This window comes from Hemiscyllium ocellatum, chromosome 13, assembly GCF_020745735.1.
Source record: "Hemiscyllium ocellatum isolate sHemOce1 chromosome 13, sHemOce1.pat.X.cur, whole genome shotgun sequence".
Taxonomy (NCBI): domain Eukaryota; kingdom Metazoa; phylum Chordata; class Chondrichthyes; order Orectolobiformes; family Hemiscylliidae; genus Hemiscyllium; species Hemiscyllium ocellatum.
The window spans coordinates 69,990,000-70,006,517 of record NC_083413.1 but is presented as its reverse complement, the minus strand read 5'-3'; the positions used below and the strand labels follow the sequence as shown (position 1 = coordinate 70,006,517).

The window sequence follows — 16,518 nt, the reverse complement described above, 5'->3', positions numbered from 1 at the left end:
GAAGATTGCATCCTCAACTGTTCTATCTTGACAATGAAACTCAAGGCACTGGTGTCCTGTTACCGTTTTCACAATCACTGCCTTTGCTTTACCCAAGTGGCTGGTTCTGTTTTAAGGAGAAAGCGAACACTGCAGACGCTGGAGATCAGAGTTGAGAGTGTGGTGCTGGAAAAGCACAGGTGGTCAGGCAGCATCCTATGCACAAGAAAATCGACGTTCCGGGCATAAGACCTTATCAGGAATGAGGCTTGTGGGTTGGGGCTTAGAGATAAATTGGAAGAGGGGGAGGTTGGGAGGAGGTAGCTGGGAAAGCGATAGGTGGATGAAGGTGAGGGAGAAGATGATAGGTCAGAGGGGAGAGTGATGGACGGATCCGACGGTGGTGCTGAATTGGAGGCTTGGGACTAGGATAATGGGGGGGGGGGGGGGAAGAATAAGGAAGCTGTTGAAATCCTATCCCCTGTGGTTGCACTGTCCCAAGGCAGAATAGGAGGCGTTCCTCCTCCAGGCATTGGAAGAGGCCCAGGACCTGCATGTCCTTGACGGAGTGAGGAGGAGGAGGGGGGGGGGGCATTGAAGTGTTCAGCCATGGGGCGGTGGGATTGGTGGGTGCAGGTGTCCCAGAGATGTTCTCTGAAACGATCCGTAAGAACGTGTCCTGTTTTAAACCCAAATTGTAATCTCGTATTACTTTTCATACTCCATTGTTCTTGAATCCTTCTACCCATTCACTATGAATTGCTACACCATGAGGGGGACAAAGTTGTGTTGAGCTCCTCTCCTGCTGCAGTACTGCCCGCAGACCAGCAGGAGGCACGGTGACCCAGTGGGTCCTTCAGACAGGACAGTCGTTCTGTTGAATTGCCTGAGATGCTTTATTTCCCCTTCTTAAAAAGTCACATTTTCTGTTCCGAGTCGCAGCTTCTATTATATTAAAACCGCCGGGCGCGGCTCGTGATCGACGGACCGGATCGCGGTCGCTAATTTATTGCCGGCCCGACTCGGGACGCCTCACCTCCGGGGTCCTCCTGGGGGTTGCTGTGGAGATCCAAGATGGCAGCGCTCTGGATGGCCGGCTCCGGTAAGTGAAACGGGAGAAAGGGAGCGGCAGGTGGGAAGGAGAAGGAAACGGGACCGGGAGGGTTTGAAACCGAACTCGGGACAAAGCTGCTCGTCCGCCAGTGGCGGGAGGAAGAGAGACGCAAGCCGGCGGTGGGGAGCGGGTCCTACTCTCAATACCGGTCTAATATGAACGGCTGGTTACACGGACTCGCGCTATTTCCAACTCTACCCCAGTGGGGGGGGGGGGGGGGGGAAGGCCGCTTGATAAACAGTCGGTGGGGGGAGGGGACCCGCGCCCTACACTTCGCCGTTGGTTTGGGCTCGGGGGGGGAAAAGAGTGGTGGTTGTTGAAGAACTGGTGTTGATTGACAGTGTGACCGCCCAATCAGGGAAGGGCCCGGCGCCGGCCGTGCCGGGTCTCAGCCAATCGGCGGGAGGCGAGGGCTGGGCTCGCGCGCAGGGCGATTCCAGCATTCGGTCTCGCGGCGGCGGGGACACGCTGAGGATTCTGATTGGAGGAGGCGGTGGTGGCGGTGCCACTCGAGTTGCGAATGTCAGCCCGTGACTCCGCCCCACTCTCCTCTACCCAGCACCAGTACCCATGGGGATACTGTACACCCGCAGTCCTGGAATACCTGTGGACTCTGTGCACCTACAAGCCCTGTAATGCGCTTAATAAGGTTCCCCATGGCAGGCTATTGCAGAAAATATGGAAGCATATGATTGAGAGTGATTTAGTGGTTTGGATTGGAAAGTGACTAGATGAAAGTAGTGGTTGATGGGAAATTTTAATCCAGGAGTTCAATTAGTTGTAATGTACCATGAGGATCTGTTTTGGGGCCGCTGCTGTTTGTCATTTTTATAAATGATCTGGATGAAGGCTAGTAGTAAATTGAAGGGCTTATGCTCGAAACGTCGAATTCTCTATTCCTGAGATGCTGCCTGGCCTGCTGTGCTTTGACCAGCAACACATTTGCAGCTGTGATCTCCAGCATCTGCAGACCTCATTTTTTACTAGTAGTAAATTTGAGGATGACACGAAGGTCGGTGGAGTTGTAGACAGTGCCGAAGGATGTTGCATGTTCCAGAGGGACATAGATAAGCAGTAGAGATGGGCTGAGTGGTTGCAAATGGAGTTTAAAAGGGAAAACTGTGAGGTGATTCATTTTGGAAAGAGCACGACTAATGGTAAGATTCTTGGTAGTGTAGATAGCAGAGACATCTTGGTGTCCATGTATATACATCCCTGAAAGTTGCCACCCATGTTGATAGGGTTGTTCGGAAGGCATATGATGTGCTTGCTAGCTTTTATTGGTAGAGGGATTGAGTTTCAGAGCCATGAGGTCATGTTGCAGCTGTATAAAACTCTGGTGCGGTGCACTTGGAATATTATGTACAGTTCTGGTCACCGCATTGTAAGAAGGGCAGAGAAATTGTACCAGGATGTTGCCTGGTTTGGAGGGAAAGTCTCTAATGAGGAAAGGCTGAGGGACTAGAGGCTGTTTTCATTAGAGAGAAGGTTGAGAGATGACTTAATAGAGGCATACAAGATGATCAGAGGATTAGATAGGATGGACAGTGAGAGCTTTTTTCCTTGAATAGTGATAGTTAGCATGAGAGGACATGTCTTTAAAATGAGGAGTGATAGATATAGGATAAATGTCAGAGGTAGTTTCTTTACTCAGAGAGTAGTAAGGGTGTGGAATGCCCTGCCTGCAATGGTAGTAGATTCACCAACTTTAAGAGCATTTAAATGGTCATTGGATAAGCATATGCATCATAATCGAATAGTGAAGGTTAGATGAGCTTCAGATTGGTTTTTCACAGATCAGCACAACATCGAGAGCCACAGGGCGTGTTCTGTGCTGTAATGTTCTCTGTAATACACACTGCATACTGCACTGACATCATGGGACATTATTCAGTCAAGGACAGATTTCTGTGTTGGAAAATGGTGATATTAACAGTGGTCTGGAGAATGTTCCCAGAACCTAGTCGCAGAGACTGGACAACGTCGTGGTAGGCAACTTGAGTAAAGATGGGTACTTCAGCAGCTGAAACGCAACTCCAGGATGGTGTGTTGCTTTCTTGTTCCTTGCCAAGGTTGAGGATGTCACTGAATGGCTGCAGGTTGTTCTGAAAGGGAATAATGAGCAAAGAACGTGATTCCCATTGCGAACAATGACATGAATTAGGGAAGTAAGAAACAGATTAAAAAGCTGGACCTCAAAAGATTGTAATTTCTGGATTGCCTGTACTGCTACAGGCTAGTGAGTGGAATAATAGGCAGAGAGAACAGATGAATATGTGGCTTGGGTGGAGGGCTTTAATTTCTGGATCATTGTCTGTTTGTAATGAATGTACAAGTCTGACTGGTTATACTTGAACTGGAATTGGAACAACATTCTTGCAGGGAAGCTGATTTTAATCAAGATAAAATAGGATCAGGCAAAAGTGGATTGGGACTAGCTGTGTGCAGGAAATTCCATGAGCAGGGGCAGCGTTTTTCTGTAAATTGCTGATCTAGAACTAAATATAGGAGGTTTAATTAGTAAGTTCACAGATGATAAGATAATTGGTTGTGTAAATAGTGATGAGGAAAGCTTTGGACTACAGGCGATGTAGATAGACTGAACAAGACCAAATGCTCCAGCACCTGCAGACCTCATTTTTTTACCCAAATGCAATTTAATCCTGAAACATGTGAAGTGATCATTTTGGGAGGACTAACAAGGCAAGGGAGTACATGCTGAATGGTACAACTCCAGGAAGTACTGAAGGTCTGACAGACCTTGGTGTGTATGTCCGTTAATTCTTAAAATACGTAAATATGCTAAGGTATATGGCTTACTTGCCTTTATTCAAAGCCTATTATTGAATGTGAACTCAAGGAAGTTATGATGGAGCTTTATATAACATTACTTAGGCAATAAGCTGGAGTACTATGTGCAGTTTTGGTTGAAAATGTGTTGCTGGTTAAAGCACAGCAGGTTAGGCAGCATCTCAGGAATAGGGAATTCGACGTTTCGAGCATAAGCCCTTCATCAGGAATGAGAGAGAGTAGCCAAGCAGGCTAAGATAAAAGGTAGGGAGGAGGGACTTGGGGGAGGGGCGATGGAGGTGGGATAGGTGGAAGGAGGTCAAGGTGAGGGTGATAGAACGTGGCTGAAGAGTTTCTGTGCAGAGGAGATGACCTGGGGGGTGCAGTGAGAGAGAGACTCACTGAAATCCTTGTAGAGGGAGGAAGAGAGCTTCTTCAAGGAAGGCATCCTTGCAAGAGGATTCGCAGTAGGTTAAAATCTTCGAGTAAAAATGAGGTCTGCAGATGCTGGAGATCACAGCTGAAAATGGAAGGATGCCTTCCTTGAAGAAGCTCTCTTCCTCCCTCTACAAGGATTTCAGTGAGTCTCTCTCTCTCACTGCACCCCCCAGGTCATCTCCTCTGCACAGAAACTCTTCAGCCACGTTCTATCACCCTCACCTTGACCTCCTTCCACCTATCCCACCTCCATCGCCCCTCCCCCAAGTCCCTCCTCCCTACCTTTTATCTTAGCCTGCTTGGCTACTCTCTCTCATTCCTGATGAAGGGCTTATGCTCGAAACGTCGAATTCCCTATTCCTGAGATGCTGCCTAACCTGCTGTGCTTTAACCAGCAACACATTTTCAGCTGTGATCTCCAGCATCTGCAGACCTCACTTTTGGTTGCCATACTATCGGAAGGTGAGGGTGGGGAAGAGATTCGCCAGGGTGTTGCTTGGACTGAAGATACTCTGCTATGGAGAGAAACTAGATTGACTGGGTTACTTTTCTTAAAGCATAAAAGGCTAATTGAGGTTTGCTGTGTTCTGAATAGTGTCGTAGGGAGAAATGTTTCCCTTTGATAGAGGTGTTAATAACCAGGAGCACAGTTTAAGTAATGAGCAGAAAGTTAAGAGAGGATCTAAGGATCAGCAAGCTGGGTATCTCGAATTGCTGAAAAGGTAGTAGAGATGGGAATCCTCAAGACATTTTAGATGAGCAATTGAAACATCCAAGCATACAAGGCTACAGGTTAAGAGCTGGAAAATGGGATTAGAGCAGGTAGATGCTCAATGATTGGTATGAACTTGATGGGCCAAAATGTCTCTTGCCTTGCTGTAAGTCTCTGATTGCAGCATCAGAACTGTGTTGCAACTGCAGCACTAGTTCCCACTCTCACCAAGGCACCATGCAATTATAACACTGAATACGATGCAATATTCATACAATCGCACTACAGGGGAGTCCCTGATTTACAGACATCCAACTTGAGAGCACTTGTACTTACAAACATGATTGCGTACGAGGGTTTAATCTTCAAGACCTGACACATGAATATTTCCTGAATTTAGGAATAACTGCTATCCACTTTCCTACATTGTGTTCCAACTTGTGTACAGATGGACTTGCAGATTCTAGAAAGGAATCTGTTTGCAGCAGAGGGACTGGATATTTTGTCGTGTCAAAATACATTTATTTGAAATAAAAAAAGACTTGGCATCTTTCATTGCTGGAATATTATTGTATGTAGCTTTATGTCCATATTCAAAATGTAGTGTTCAAGTCATGCTATTCCACAGTTAACTTCATGAAAGCAAGGTCTTTCTTTCTATCTCAGTTGAAAAACATTGAATGACAAGCAGTTGCTGTGAGCTAAACTTGTCACAGGATGTTGAGGCTTGTTGCAAGTGCAAGTACCCTTATCAATGAGATTGATATGCTAACTGCTGCCAATAAGTCTCTGGCACCGAAAATGAACTTTGCAAGTGTGGAAGTTGCTGTCTTCTAATCAAGACTTCTTCACAATCTTTTATTTCTGCTACATGTGACAATCGAGGAAACCTTGCTTTTACTTTTACTTCGATACAATTTGTAAAATTTGCCTTTTGCAATCTTGCTGTATCTGATTTTAAATCAAAATTATGTAGTCAAATTCACATTTCCATTTCATAACTTGCACAGGTAAATTCATCAGTCAGGTTAGTTCAGTTGCACATTTCTGTTGATCAGATGCCCTATTTCGCTTAGAGTTATAGAGTCACAGAGATGTACAGCATGGAAACAGACCCTTTGGTCCAACCCGTCCATGTCGACCAGATATCCCCCACCCCAATCTAGTCCCATCTGCCAGCATCTGGCCCATATCCCTCCAAACCCTTCCTATTCATATACCCATCCAAATGCCTTTTAAATGTTGCAATTGTACCAGCCTCCACCACATCCTTTGGCAGATCATTCCATTCACGTACCACCCTCTGTGTGAAAAAGTTGCCCCGTAGGTTTCTTTTCTATCTTTCATCTCTCACCCTAAACCTATGCCATCTAGTTCTGGACTCCCCGACCCCAGGGAAAAGACGTTGCCTATTTACCCTATCCATGCCCGTCATAATTTTGTAAATCTCTATAAGGTCACCTCTCAGCCTCTGACGCTCCAGGGAAAACAGCCCGAGCCTGTTCAACCTCTCCCTATAGCTCAAATCCTCCAACCCTTGCAACAGAGTCTATGTCTAGTGTTGCCCTTTTACTATTGCTTCACTTTACTGTTGCTCAATTAATAGTACTAGAAATCTTGAGAATCATGAGATTTGTTTTAATATTAATAGCTACTATTTTTGGATCATTTAAAAACGTGATCAAAAATCAGAGTTTAATTTTCAGGACCTAACAATAAACATTTCCTGAGTGAAATAGTTATTTTTGTCGTATCGCTTCCTTCTTAGACTTGAGGCAACTCCTGGCTTTCTGACTTTTGGTCTCTCCTCATCCGCCCTGCTAATCAACGCCTTCATGTTGGATCCCTACTGTGCCTCAGACTGCCCAGCAGATCTATTGCCCTTGACATTCCTTCACTGAAATGCTATCACAATACAATTGAAAAAAGGAGTGGGCAGGATGGCTATTAAGATAACACTACAACTGTAAGGTTCAGTGGGAACTGCAAGTAACGAAGAGAGAGTATGACAAAAATGGTATTCAACATTACAGTGAATCCAAACTCCATCATAGCTATTGCCATCAATGACTCAGATGTATTGTGATATCTCCAGTGCATGTAGTATTTGGAGCCAGTATCCTGGCCCAGATGTAGGGACATACCCTTATACTACAAGCAGTTTCAACTATCTAACTAGATAGTCAGATGCCCAGCCTTGGATGGACAAGTAGCAAATAACATACATGCCACACAAACATCAGGCAATGACATCTCTAGTTAGAGAAAATCTCATAACTGCCCCTTGACATTCAATGGTGTAACCATCTCTGAATTTCTCATATCAACATCCTTGAGTTTACTCTTGAACAGAAGCTCAACTAGACTCAATATATATACAGTGGCTGCAAAAGCAGATCACTTGCTCGGAGTACAGTGGAAAATAACTCATCTTGTGACTTCACAAAATGTATCCACTATTTAGGTGTGTCAGGTGTGTGATGCCATATTCCCCACTTGCCAGGAGGAGTGCGGCTCCAACAACAATCCAGCTTCACACCATTCAGGACAAGTCAGCCTCCTTAATTGATACCACATCCACAAGCATCCACTCCCTCCATCACTGATGCTCAGTAGCCACAGTGTGTACTATCCTGGTGGATTGATGTGAATGGTCGTTGTTTTGTTGGCTACATGGTAGGTGTGGTATGGTGCGTTTGGTAACATGGTGGTGATGGCCCTAAAGTGAACCACTGGAATGCACTGTTCAGGGACAGCATGCCAAAGAATAGGAGATCAAGCTGTTGGAGGAAATGTGGTCCCAGCATGGTTAAGCAGTTTAGAAAGACTGTAACGTTTAAACTTTAAGCTTATTTTTAATTTTCTACTTAACACTAGAAAAGTCTGTAATGTTGAACTTTAAACTTTTTTTTATACTGTACTAAGAATAACTACTTTTTAATTTTGTTCTTTATTTCATTCTACCTTGTTCTTAAGATTCTGCACCGAGGTACTTGTACACGACATAGTACATGTTTCACTGTACTTCTGAACTTTACTACTTGAGTATACATCACAAAAAATTCTAAATCTAAATACCTATGGGATGAGTGCAGAAAGTTACCAAAGATCCTTAGAAAGCACCTTCCAAACTCATGACCACTCCATCTAGAAGGGCAAGGACTACAGATACATGGAAGCAGCACCACTTGAAAGTTCTCCTCCAAGACAGCTATTGTCGTGACTTGGAAATATATCTCCATTCTTTCAGTGTCACCGGGTCAGAATCCTGGAATTTCCTCCATACGGCAGTTGTGGGTCTTACTGCAATGCATTGTTAGAAATAGGTCAGACCACTCAAAACATTCTTGAGTAGGCAACCCAGAACATAACTTAGCAATTTGTTTTCATAAGTGTATAGTGATAATTACCCAGAGTAAGCTAGCTAGGTTGACGACCAGGTTTTAAAGCAGACAAAATTGTATTTGCAAAATTGCACAAAGAACAAAGAGCTCCTACAGAACTCAGTCTATCCAAACTAGGCTTAATTATACTATTCCAAATATGCACAACAGTCCCAATAAGCAACCCTCCTTTTAAAAAAAAGTTTTTTTTAAAAAAAGGAACAGATGCTTACAGGTTGATGTTAGAAGGGCAGAAAGAGAGAGTTTATTTTCACACAGCTCCCTGTTGAACTCCTAACCAGTTGTGATCTGAACTGCTCAGCTAGAGAGCTGATCACTCCCCTTTTCATTATACAGGTCACTTCTAAAGCATGACCCATTTGACCTGAAGTCTCGTCTGTTTACATATAAACAAAACGGCCTTTCAATGCCTTTTAATCTCGGCATCAAACCAGTCCAATCAGCACCAGGAGCACTTACGACCCCTCTGAAAAACACAAGGACATAGTATCCTTGAGAAAAGGAGCAGCTTTTAGAAGAAAGGAACCAGCTTTGTGACATTGCTTCCCCTTTCAAAAAAAAATCAATACCAAAAGTTGGTTTCATTTTTAAAACCCTTCAAAAATCCAATTAGTAGTCTAAACGCACATATATGCTGTATTAACTATAAACATGCAAACATCCATAACCACCTGCAAATTCAGACCATGGCACACTCGTCATCGAATGCCGCTGTATCTCATTTGAGTCTTGATAACACATTGGCAATCATGTTTTCGCGACCTGCTACATGCACAATTGTCAAATTGAATGGCTACAACAACAAACTCTGACATTTCTGTCCTTAAAAGTTTCCACAAATGTCAATGGATTATGATCAGTGTATATGATTGTCTCAGATGCATTGCTGGTAATGTAAACACTGAAATGCTGGAATGCCAACACCAAGCTTAAAGTCTCTTTCTCTCCACAGTTGAATATTTCTGTTGATGAACGTTCAACTTTCTGGAAAAATACCTGATGGGTCTTTCTATTCCCTCGTCATCCTCCTGCAGGAGCACCATGCTGACCCCCACATCACTGGCATTGATAGCCACCTTGAAAGGCTTCTTGCAATCCGGTGTGGCTAATACTGGGGCAGTGGTTAACACAGTTTTTAGGCTGTCAAATGCCTGTTGACAGTCCACTGTCCACTGAAACGTCTTGCCCTGTTTTTAAACAATTTCGTGAGTGAAGCAGCCACACTGCTAAAATTTGGCACAAACTTTCGGTAAAATCCACTCAATCCCAGGATACGTAGTACTGCTTCTTTCATCAACAGTGTGGGGAAATTCCCCAATTATTTTCATTTTTGCATCCTGTAGGGCCATTTGTCCATGTCCAGTGATATGGCCCAGGAAGGTGATTTGGGCTTTGGCAAATTCACTCTTAGCTAGTTTTACCACCAAGCCCACCTTCCGAAGTCGATCAAACATGTCCGATAAATGCTGTAAATGTTCCTTCTATGAGTGACTTAAAAATCACCAAGTCATCAATATACACCAAACAGTTGTGTAATCCGGCAATGATGTTATTAGTCAGTCTCTGAAACGTGTCTGGAATGCTTTTCATACTAAATGGCATGACTTTGAATGATGTAGTCCATTTGGCATTATGAAAGTTGAATTGCCTTTGCTCCCTCTGACAGAGGTACTTGCCAGTAGCCTCTGAGCAAGCCCAACTTCGAAATGTAAGTTGCTTGTCCCACTTTTTTGACACTGTGCTCTGTCTATGGAATTGGATATGCATCAGTCTTTGTAATGATGTTGACTTTGCAATAGTCCAAACATAACCATTGGGTAACATCTGACTTTGGCACTATGACTGTGGGTGAGCTCCAGTCACTGTAACTCCCTTTGATTATGCTATCTTGGAGCATGTGCTCTATCTCCTCCTGAACCTGTGCCAACTGTAGAGGGTTATGCCTAAAAATATGTTGCTTAATCATAACAGCATCTCCTATCTCTACATCATGCAAAATTAGGTTAGTATTTCCCAATTTATTTCTGTATATCTCCCCATGTGATAGTAATAACTCTTTCAGGTAATTTTGATTTTCTTATGAAAGGTAACTCAATAATTTATCCCAATTTTTTACAACTTCCTCATTATCCAATTTGATTTGAGGAATGTTCAATTCAGTATCCTCTGTACTTGGTTCTTCCTTCTGTACTGTAATCATTAACACCTTCTCCTCTTGCTTTCCTCCCTATCAAAATAATTTTGAGGATATTAACATGACTCACTGAGAGATTTCTTTCTGTCTGGAGTTCTTATCAAGTAATTCACCTCACTCAACTTCCTCTCAATGTGGTCCACTCAACCTTACTTTTAAAGGTCACCTGTTACTAGAAGTAATACCAATACAATATCCCCAGTTGAAAAATTGCAAATTTGTGATATCTTATTCACTTCCTGTTTCATTGTATGCTGTGACACCTTTAAATGCCATCTAGCCAACTCTCCAGCTGTATTGAATCATTCTCTAAAATTTGACACACAGTCCAAATGGGTGGTCTCTGAATTTTGACTTATTAAATTTTCCTTAATCAATTTTAATGATCCGCTTCCTTCATGCCCAAAAATTAATAAAAATGGGCTGAATTTGGTTGATTCATTTGATGCATCTCTGATCGCAAAAAGTACAGACAGAATTCCCTTACCCCAATCATCTGAATAATCCTGCTCTTAAGCCGTCAATATGGTCAAAAGTGTTTGATGCATTTCTCTGCGCCCCCTATGATTCTGGATGGTAAAAACAGTACTTGCTTTATTCCCAGGTTATCCATAACCCCCTTGAATAGTGTGGATGTGGATTTTGATCCTTGATCTCTATTGGTAGTCCATATCTAGTTAAAAAAAATTAAGTAATTCTTCTATAACCCTTTTAGCTGTGATGTTGTGCAATGGGATTGCCTCTGGAAATCTAATCGACAAATTCATTATTGTTAATAAATACTTACTCCCACTTTTTGTCTGAGGTAGAGGACCTATGCAATCAATCAAGACTATTGTGAAAGGTTTCTCCAAATGCTGGAATAGGTATTAAAGGTGTAGGTTTTATTACTGCCTGTGGTTTTTCGATCAGGTGACTGGCAAAATTCAACTACATCCTTGTGTAGTCCAGGCCAGTAAAAATGTCTTTGTATATTAGCCTGCATTTTCCTCACCCCTAAATCACCTCCAAGTGGTAGCTCATGCGCCACTCACTGCACCTCTTTTCTACCCCCTACTGTCAAAACAATTTGATGAATCTCTTCCTGTTTCTCATCTGCTTAAAATTGTAATGGTCTCCATTTCCTCATTAAGACATCATTTGTCAAGTAATAACACACAGATGCATTCACTCTGCTTCTCTGTAAATGCCTTTTGATATAATTTTTTTAAGTTCTCAACTTTCTGTTGTAACTCGATCAGCTTAGCAGAGCTAAAGATACTTGAATGTTTACCTATTTGCTCCTGCTCTATTCCACTTATCCAATCAAAATAGGTCTTGGATAAAGCTATGTCAGCTTCCTTATCTGTGCCTTTTGATCTCTCTTGCTTCAACTTGTGCTTCTGTGATCTTGTGACCACACAATCAGGGAAAATTCATGAATGAAGATCCTTCATTTCTTCAGTTGCCTGAGTCTCCATTGGTGTTCCAACTAGAGTAGGCAGCATGCCTCCTGGTGAATCAACTATATCATTTACAAGGACAAATATATTCTTGGAACTGAGTTTGTCTAGTACTCCTACCACAAATTCTCCACTCTTCTCTGGGTCTCTAGCTTGCTTTACATAAATAAGCACTTTTTGTCTCACCATGAATTTCTGTTACTGGTACCTTTTATGGCAATAGACGCTCAGGAGTACATATCTTCTCATCCTTCAGCATCACAGACAGAGAGAATCCTGTGTCCCTTAATATTGTAATCTGTTCACCTGGCCTTTGTGAATAAACTTTACCCTTGCATGAATTTTTTTTTAAGCAGATCTTTCACTTCTTCCTTAATCAACCTCTGATCATCTTGTACACTCTGAGGCAGTTATCTAACTTTCCTTGTGCTTTTTGTTATTAGCCTAACAAAACTTCCAGGCTTCTCTGGTTTTCCTACGTTTGGCTTTCTCCTAGCCCACCAACACTGATTTCGTGTCACCCACTTTATTGCAATGAAAATACCAGAGCTTTTTAACTTCTTTGTCCCCCTCAAGGGTTTCTTTTTTACCCTGTTGTAAGTTATCCTTAGCTCTCAGTGAAGATCCTATCTTTCCCTTTCCACGTGAGGATTTCTCTTTGCCCCAGTTTCTATCCATTATGGACTGAAATTGATTCTAGAAGCCAAACTGTGTTTATGGACCAGCTCGTAATGTCAGCCACTTCCGGTTAACCTTGCCGTTTTAATTCTTTGCTCTTCCACATGAGTTTGCACTACTTCAGGCAGTGAATTTTTGAATTCTTCCAAAATAATTGCCTCTCTAAATGCGAATGTATAAGGTATAAGCAGGCAGGGAAAGAATTAAGTTGTGAGCTTTGTGAAATGAGGTTCAGCTAAGCATGACTCAGATCAGATAAGAACTTAGAGTTAACAATGGGGTGCTGGAGGCAAGGGGTAATGGGTTAACAAGGTGAAAAAACAGTCATTTTGTAGAGCCATTTAACAATATTGGAAGCATTCAGTATGCAAGGTCAGCTAATAAGGGGAAAAGTATCCATTGTATGAATCCAGTTTACAAGGTTAAAAACATTCATTGTATAACAGTAAAGAGTTTGGATCTCTGCGATTGATAACTCATTGATTGTTACGGTCACCCAATTAATATATATGTTGCTGTATCTGGATGCTCCTCCCATAAAATAGCTATACAATTCATTGAGAAACTGTTGTTTGAGAGAAGACCATGAACTCATGTCTCTGTACACATGGGCGATTGTTCTCTCTCTCTCTCCAGGATCCAGAATAAAGATGGAGGTAAAACTATTGCTTCAATTGAAGGCGGAGCGGGGCGACATAGGGGCATTATAGGTTTGTTTGATTTTTGAAACGCTTATCCAGCTATTGAAATTACTTTGTTTGATCCTTTCAAACTTAATATAGGTTTGACCTGGGACCCCCCTTGCATTGCTGAAACATTGTCTATAAACTTCTGGTACAAGCTGATATGCACTTGAAATAGCTTTTTTCATCTTCTCATACTCCCCAGAATCCCCCTCTGATAGTGATGCAGATACCTTGCTCACCCAACCTACAAGTTTCATTTAGATGAACAAAACCCACATTACCACTGCCCACCACATTTGTTAGCCACCCTTTCAAATGAGATGACAGGCTTCCACATCCTTCTCATGAAATTTAGGCAATGCTTGAACGTGCTTAAACAGTTTGGCACTGGGCTTCTGACTACCAGGGGCTTGCTCATCCTCACTCTCTTCCTCACTAAGCCTACCCTCAGCCTTTATCTCCAACCTTTTAAGCTGATTTTCCTTTTTAAGTGTCAGTTCCTGAAGGTCAATGCTCTCTCTTCCTCTCTGTTCCGCTGCTGTCTTTTTTCTCCCTCTCCTGCTTTTAATTGTAACTCAAACTGTACCATTTCTGCTGCCCTTTCCTTACCTCTTGCCTCTAACTCCATCTGCTTCATTTGCAATTGAATTCTTGCCATCTCGATAGATTCTGATGGTTTCACCAGCAAGATTAAATGCTGAACCACTGCTGTGATTATCTCTCCTTTCCTCTCAGAAACAGGCAAGTCCAATCCCACTTGGTCTGCTCATTCCTGCAGCTTGGTCTTATTCACCTTTTGCAAAACTTTCAAAGTCACCGCATCCACTTCCAGAAAATGTTTGGCAACTGAAAGAGCCATTACTATTACAAGCTTTGTCTACTCAACCAAACTAACACCCGAAATAAAGATACTAGCACCTACCACTTGCTGTTTAAAATCCGCAAGGAGCCCCCAATCTGTTATGGACTGTAACAGACGAGTCGAAGCACTCTTGAGCAGGCAGCCACAGACCTTAACTTTGCAATTTGTTTCGTTAAATGTACAGTGAGAGTTACCTGGAGTAAGTTAGCTAGATTGACTACCAGGTTTTAGAACAGACAAAATGTATTCGCAAAATTACACAATGAAACTCAAGAACAGAATAAAGAACCCCTACAGAACTCAGTCTATCCAAACTAGACTAAATTATGCTGTTCCGAATATACACAATAGTCCCAATAAGAAATCTCCTTAAAAAAAGTTTTGAAAAAAAAAGAACAAATACTTACAGGTTGAAGTTAGAAGGGCAGAAAGAGGGAGAGAGAGGTTGTTCTCACACAGCTCCCTGTTGAACTCCTAACCAGTTCTGGACTGAACTGCTCAGGTACAGAGCTGACCAGGCCCCTTCTAAAACGTGTCCACTTTGCCCTGAAGTCTCATCTGCCTACATATAAACAAAAAGGCCTCTCAATATTTTTAATCTCTGTACCAAACCAGACTAGTCAGCACCTGGAGTGTTTATGACCCCTCTGAAAAAAAGCAAGGACATAGTATCCTTGAGAAAAGAAACAGCTTTTAGAAAAAGGAAACAGCTTTGTGATAACATGGACTACAATGGTTCAAGAAGGCAGCGCATCATCCCCATGTCAAGGGCAACTAGGGATGTGGGCAAAATATGCTTGACCAGCCAGCTATGTCCATATCCCACAAATTATTTTTTTTTCAAAATGGTAAATGGGTGAATAAGGCCAGTTGAGTCATAGAGTTGTACAGCATGGAAACAAACCCTGTGGTCCAACTTGTACATGCTGACCAGATATCCTTAAATAATCTAGTCCCATTTGCTAGTATTTGGCCCATTTCCCTCTAACCCTATCCTATTCATGTACCTGTGTACCTATTCAGATGCCATTTAGATGTTGTAATTGGACCAGCCTCTACCATTTTTAGATTAGATTACTTACAGTGTGGAAACAGGCCCTTCGGGCCAACAAGTCCACACCGACCCGCCGAAGTGCAACCCACCCATACCCCTACATATACCCCTTACCTAACACTACGGGCAATTTAGCATGGCCAATTCACCTGACCCGCACATCTTTGGACTGTGGGAGGAAACCGGAGCACCCGGAGGAAACCCACGCAGACACGGGGAGAACGTGCAAACTCCACACAGTCAGTCGCCTGAGGCGGGAATTGAACCCAGGTCCCTGGCGCTGTGAGGCAGCAGTGCTAACCACTGTGCCACCGTGCCGAACTGAGAACTGAGAAAAAAGTTACCTGTGGAGATGCCGGGGATTGAACCCGGGGCCTCATACATGCAAAGCATGCGCTCTACCACTGAGCTACATCCCCTACAGATCTGGCAGCTCATTCCATACATGCACCACTGTCTGCGTGAAAACGTTGCTGCTCAGGTCCCTTTTAAACTGTTCCCCTCTCATCTTAAATCTATGCTCTCTAGTTTTGGACTTGGCCCACCCCAGGGAAAAAAACTCTTGCTATTCACTTTATCCATGCCCTTCGTGATTTTATAAACTTCTATTCAGATCACAACTTAGCCTCTGATGCTCCAGGGAAAGTAGTCACAGCCTATTCAGCCTCTCCTTATAGCTCAAACCCTCCAACCCTGACAACATCTTTCTAAATCTTTTCTGAACCCTTTCAAGTTTAACAACATCTTTCCTATAGCACTTAAAAAGAGTTACAGTTGGATTGGCGGGTAAAGCTAAAGCTGAAGAGCTTTATTTTCATGAATGGAAATCTACCAAGCCAAGTGATAACTGCCCATTTGCTGACTTTAACGTGATTAGTCTTGCATTGAATCTATTGAGAGAACACTCCTCAATGAAGTGCAGCATTGTCAATGTCTCTCCACTAAGGTTCCATTGTTGAAGCTGTAGGAACCCTGGCTTGTCTTGAACCTGTTTAGCAAGGACCAGTCCTGCTGTTGTAGTTCAAACCATGCCACTGACTTTGTGTTCCCCATTCCTTTGTCAAAAAATGCCTCCTAGTAGATTTTGCTCAGGATGGGTATTTCATATAGATCACCGACGAGGAAAGCGCTTAGATGAATTGAAAGTGTAAAATGGTAATTGAAG

The 16,518-nt window shown here is 42.8% G+C and overlaps 1 protein-coding gene and 1 non-coding gene across 3 annotated transcripts in view; one reads left to right on the top strand and one right to left on the bottom strand.

Moving 5' to 3' along the window:
• Window positions 1-1,045: 1,045 nt before the first annotated feature.
• Window positions 1,046-16,518, top strand: part of uggt1 (UDP-glucose glycoprotein glucosyltransferase 1) — a 146,045-nt gene continuing 130,572 nt past the window's right edge. For both annotated transcript variants that reach the window (XM_060834909.1, XM_060834907.1), the window contains exon 1: window positions 1,046-1,081. In XM_060834909.1, the coding sequence (XP_060690892.1) occupies window positions 1,054-1,081 (28 nt within the window). In that variant the 5' untranslated portion in view covers window positions 1,046-1,053. The remainder of the gene's footprint in view (window positions 1,082-16,518) is intronic.
• On the bottom strand, window positions 15,701-15,772 carry trnaa-ugc (transfer RNA alanine (anticodon UGC)). The gene has a single exon. It is a non-coding gene; the product is annotated as a tRNA-Ala (tRNA).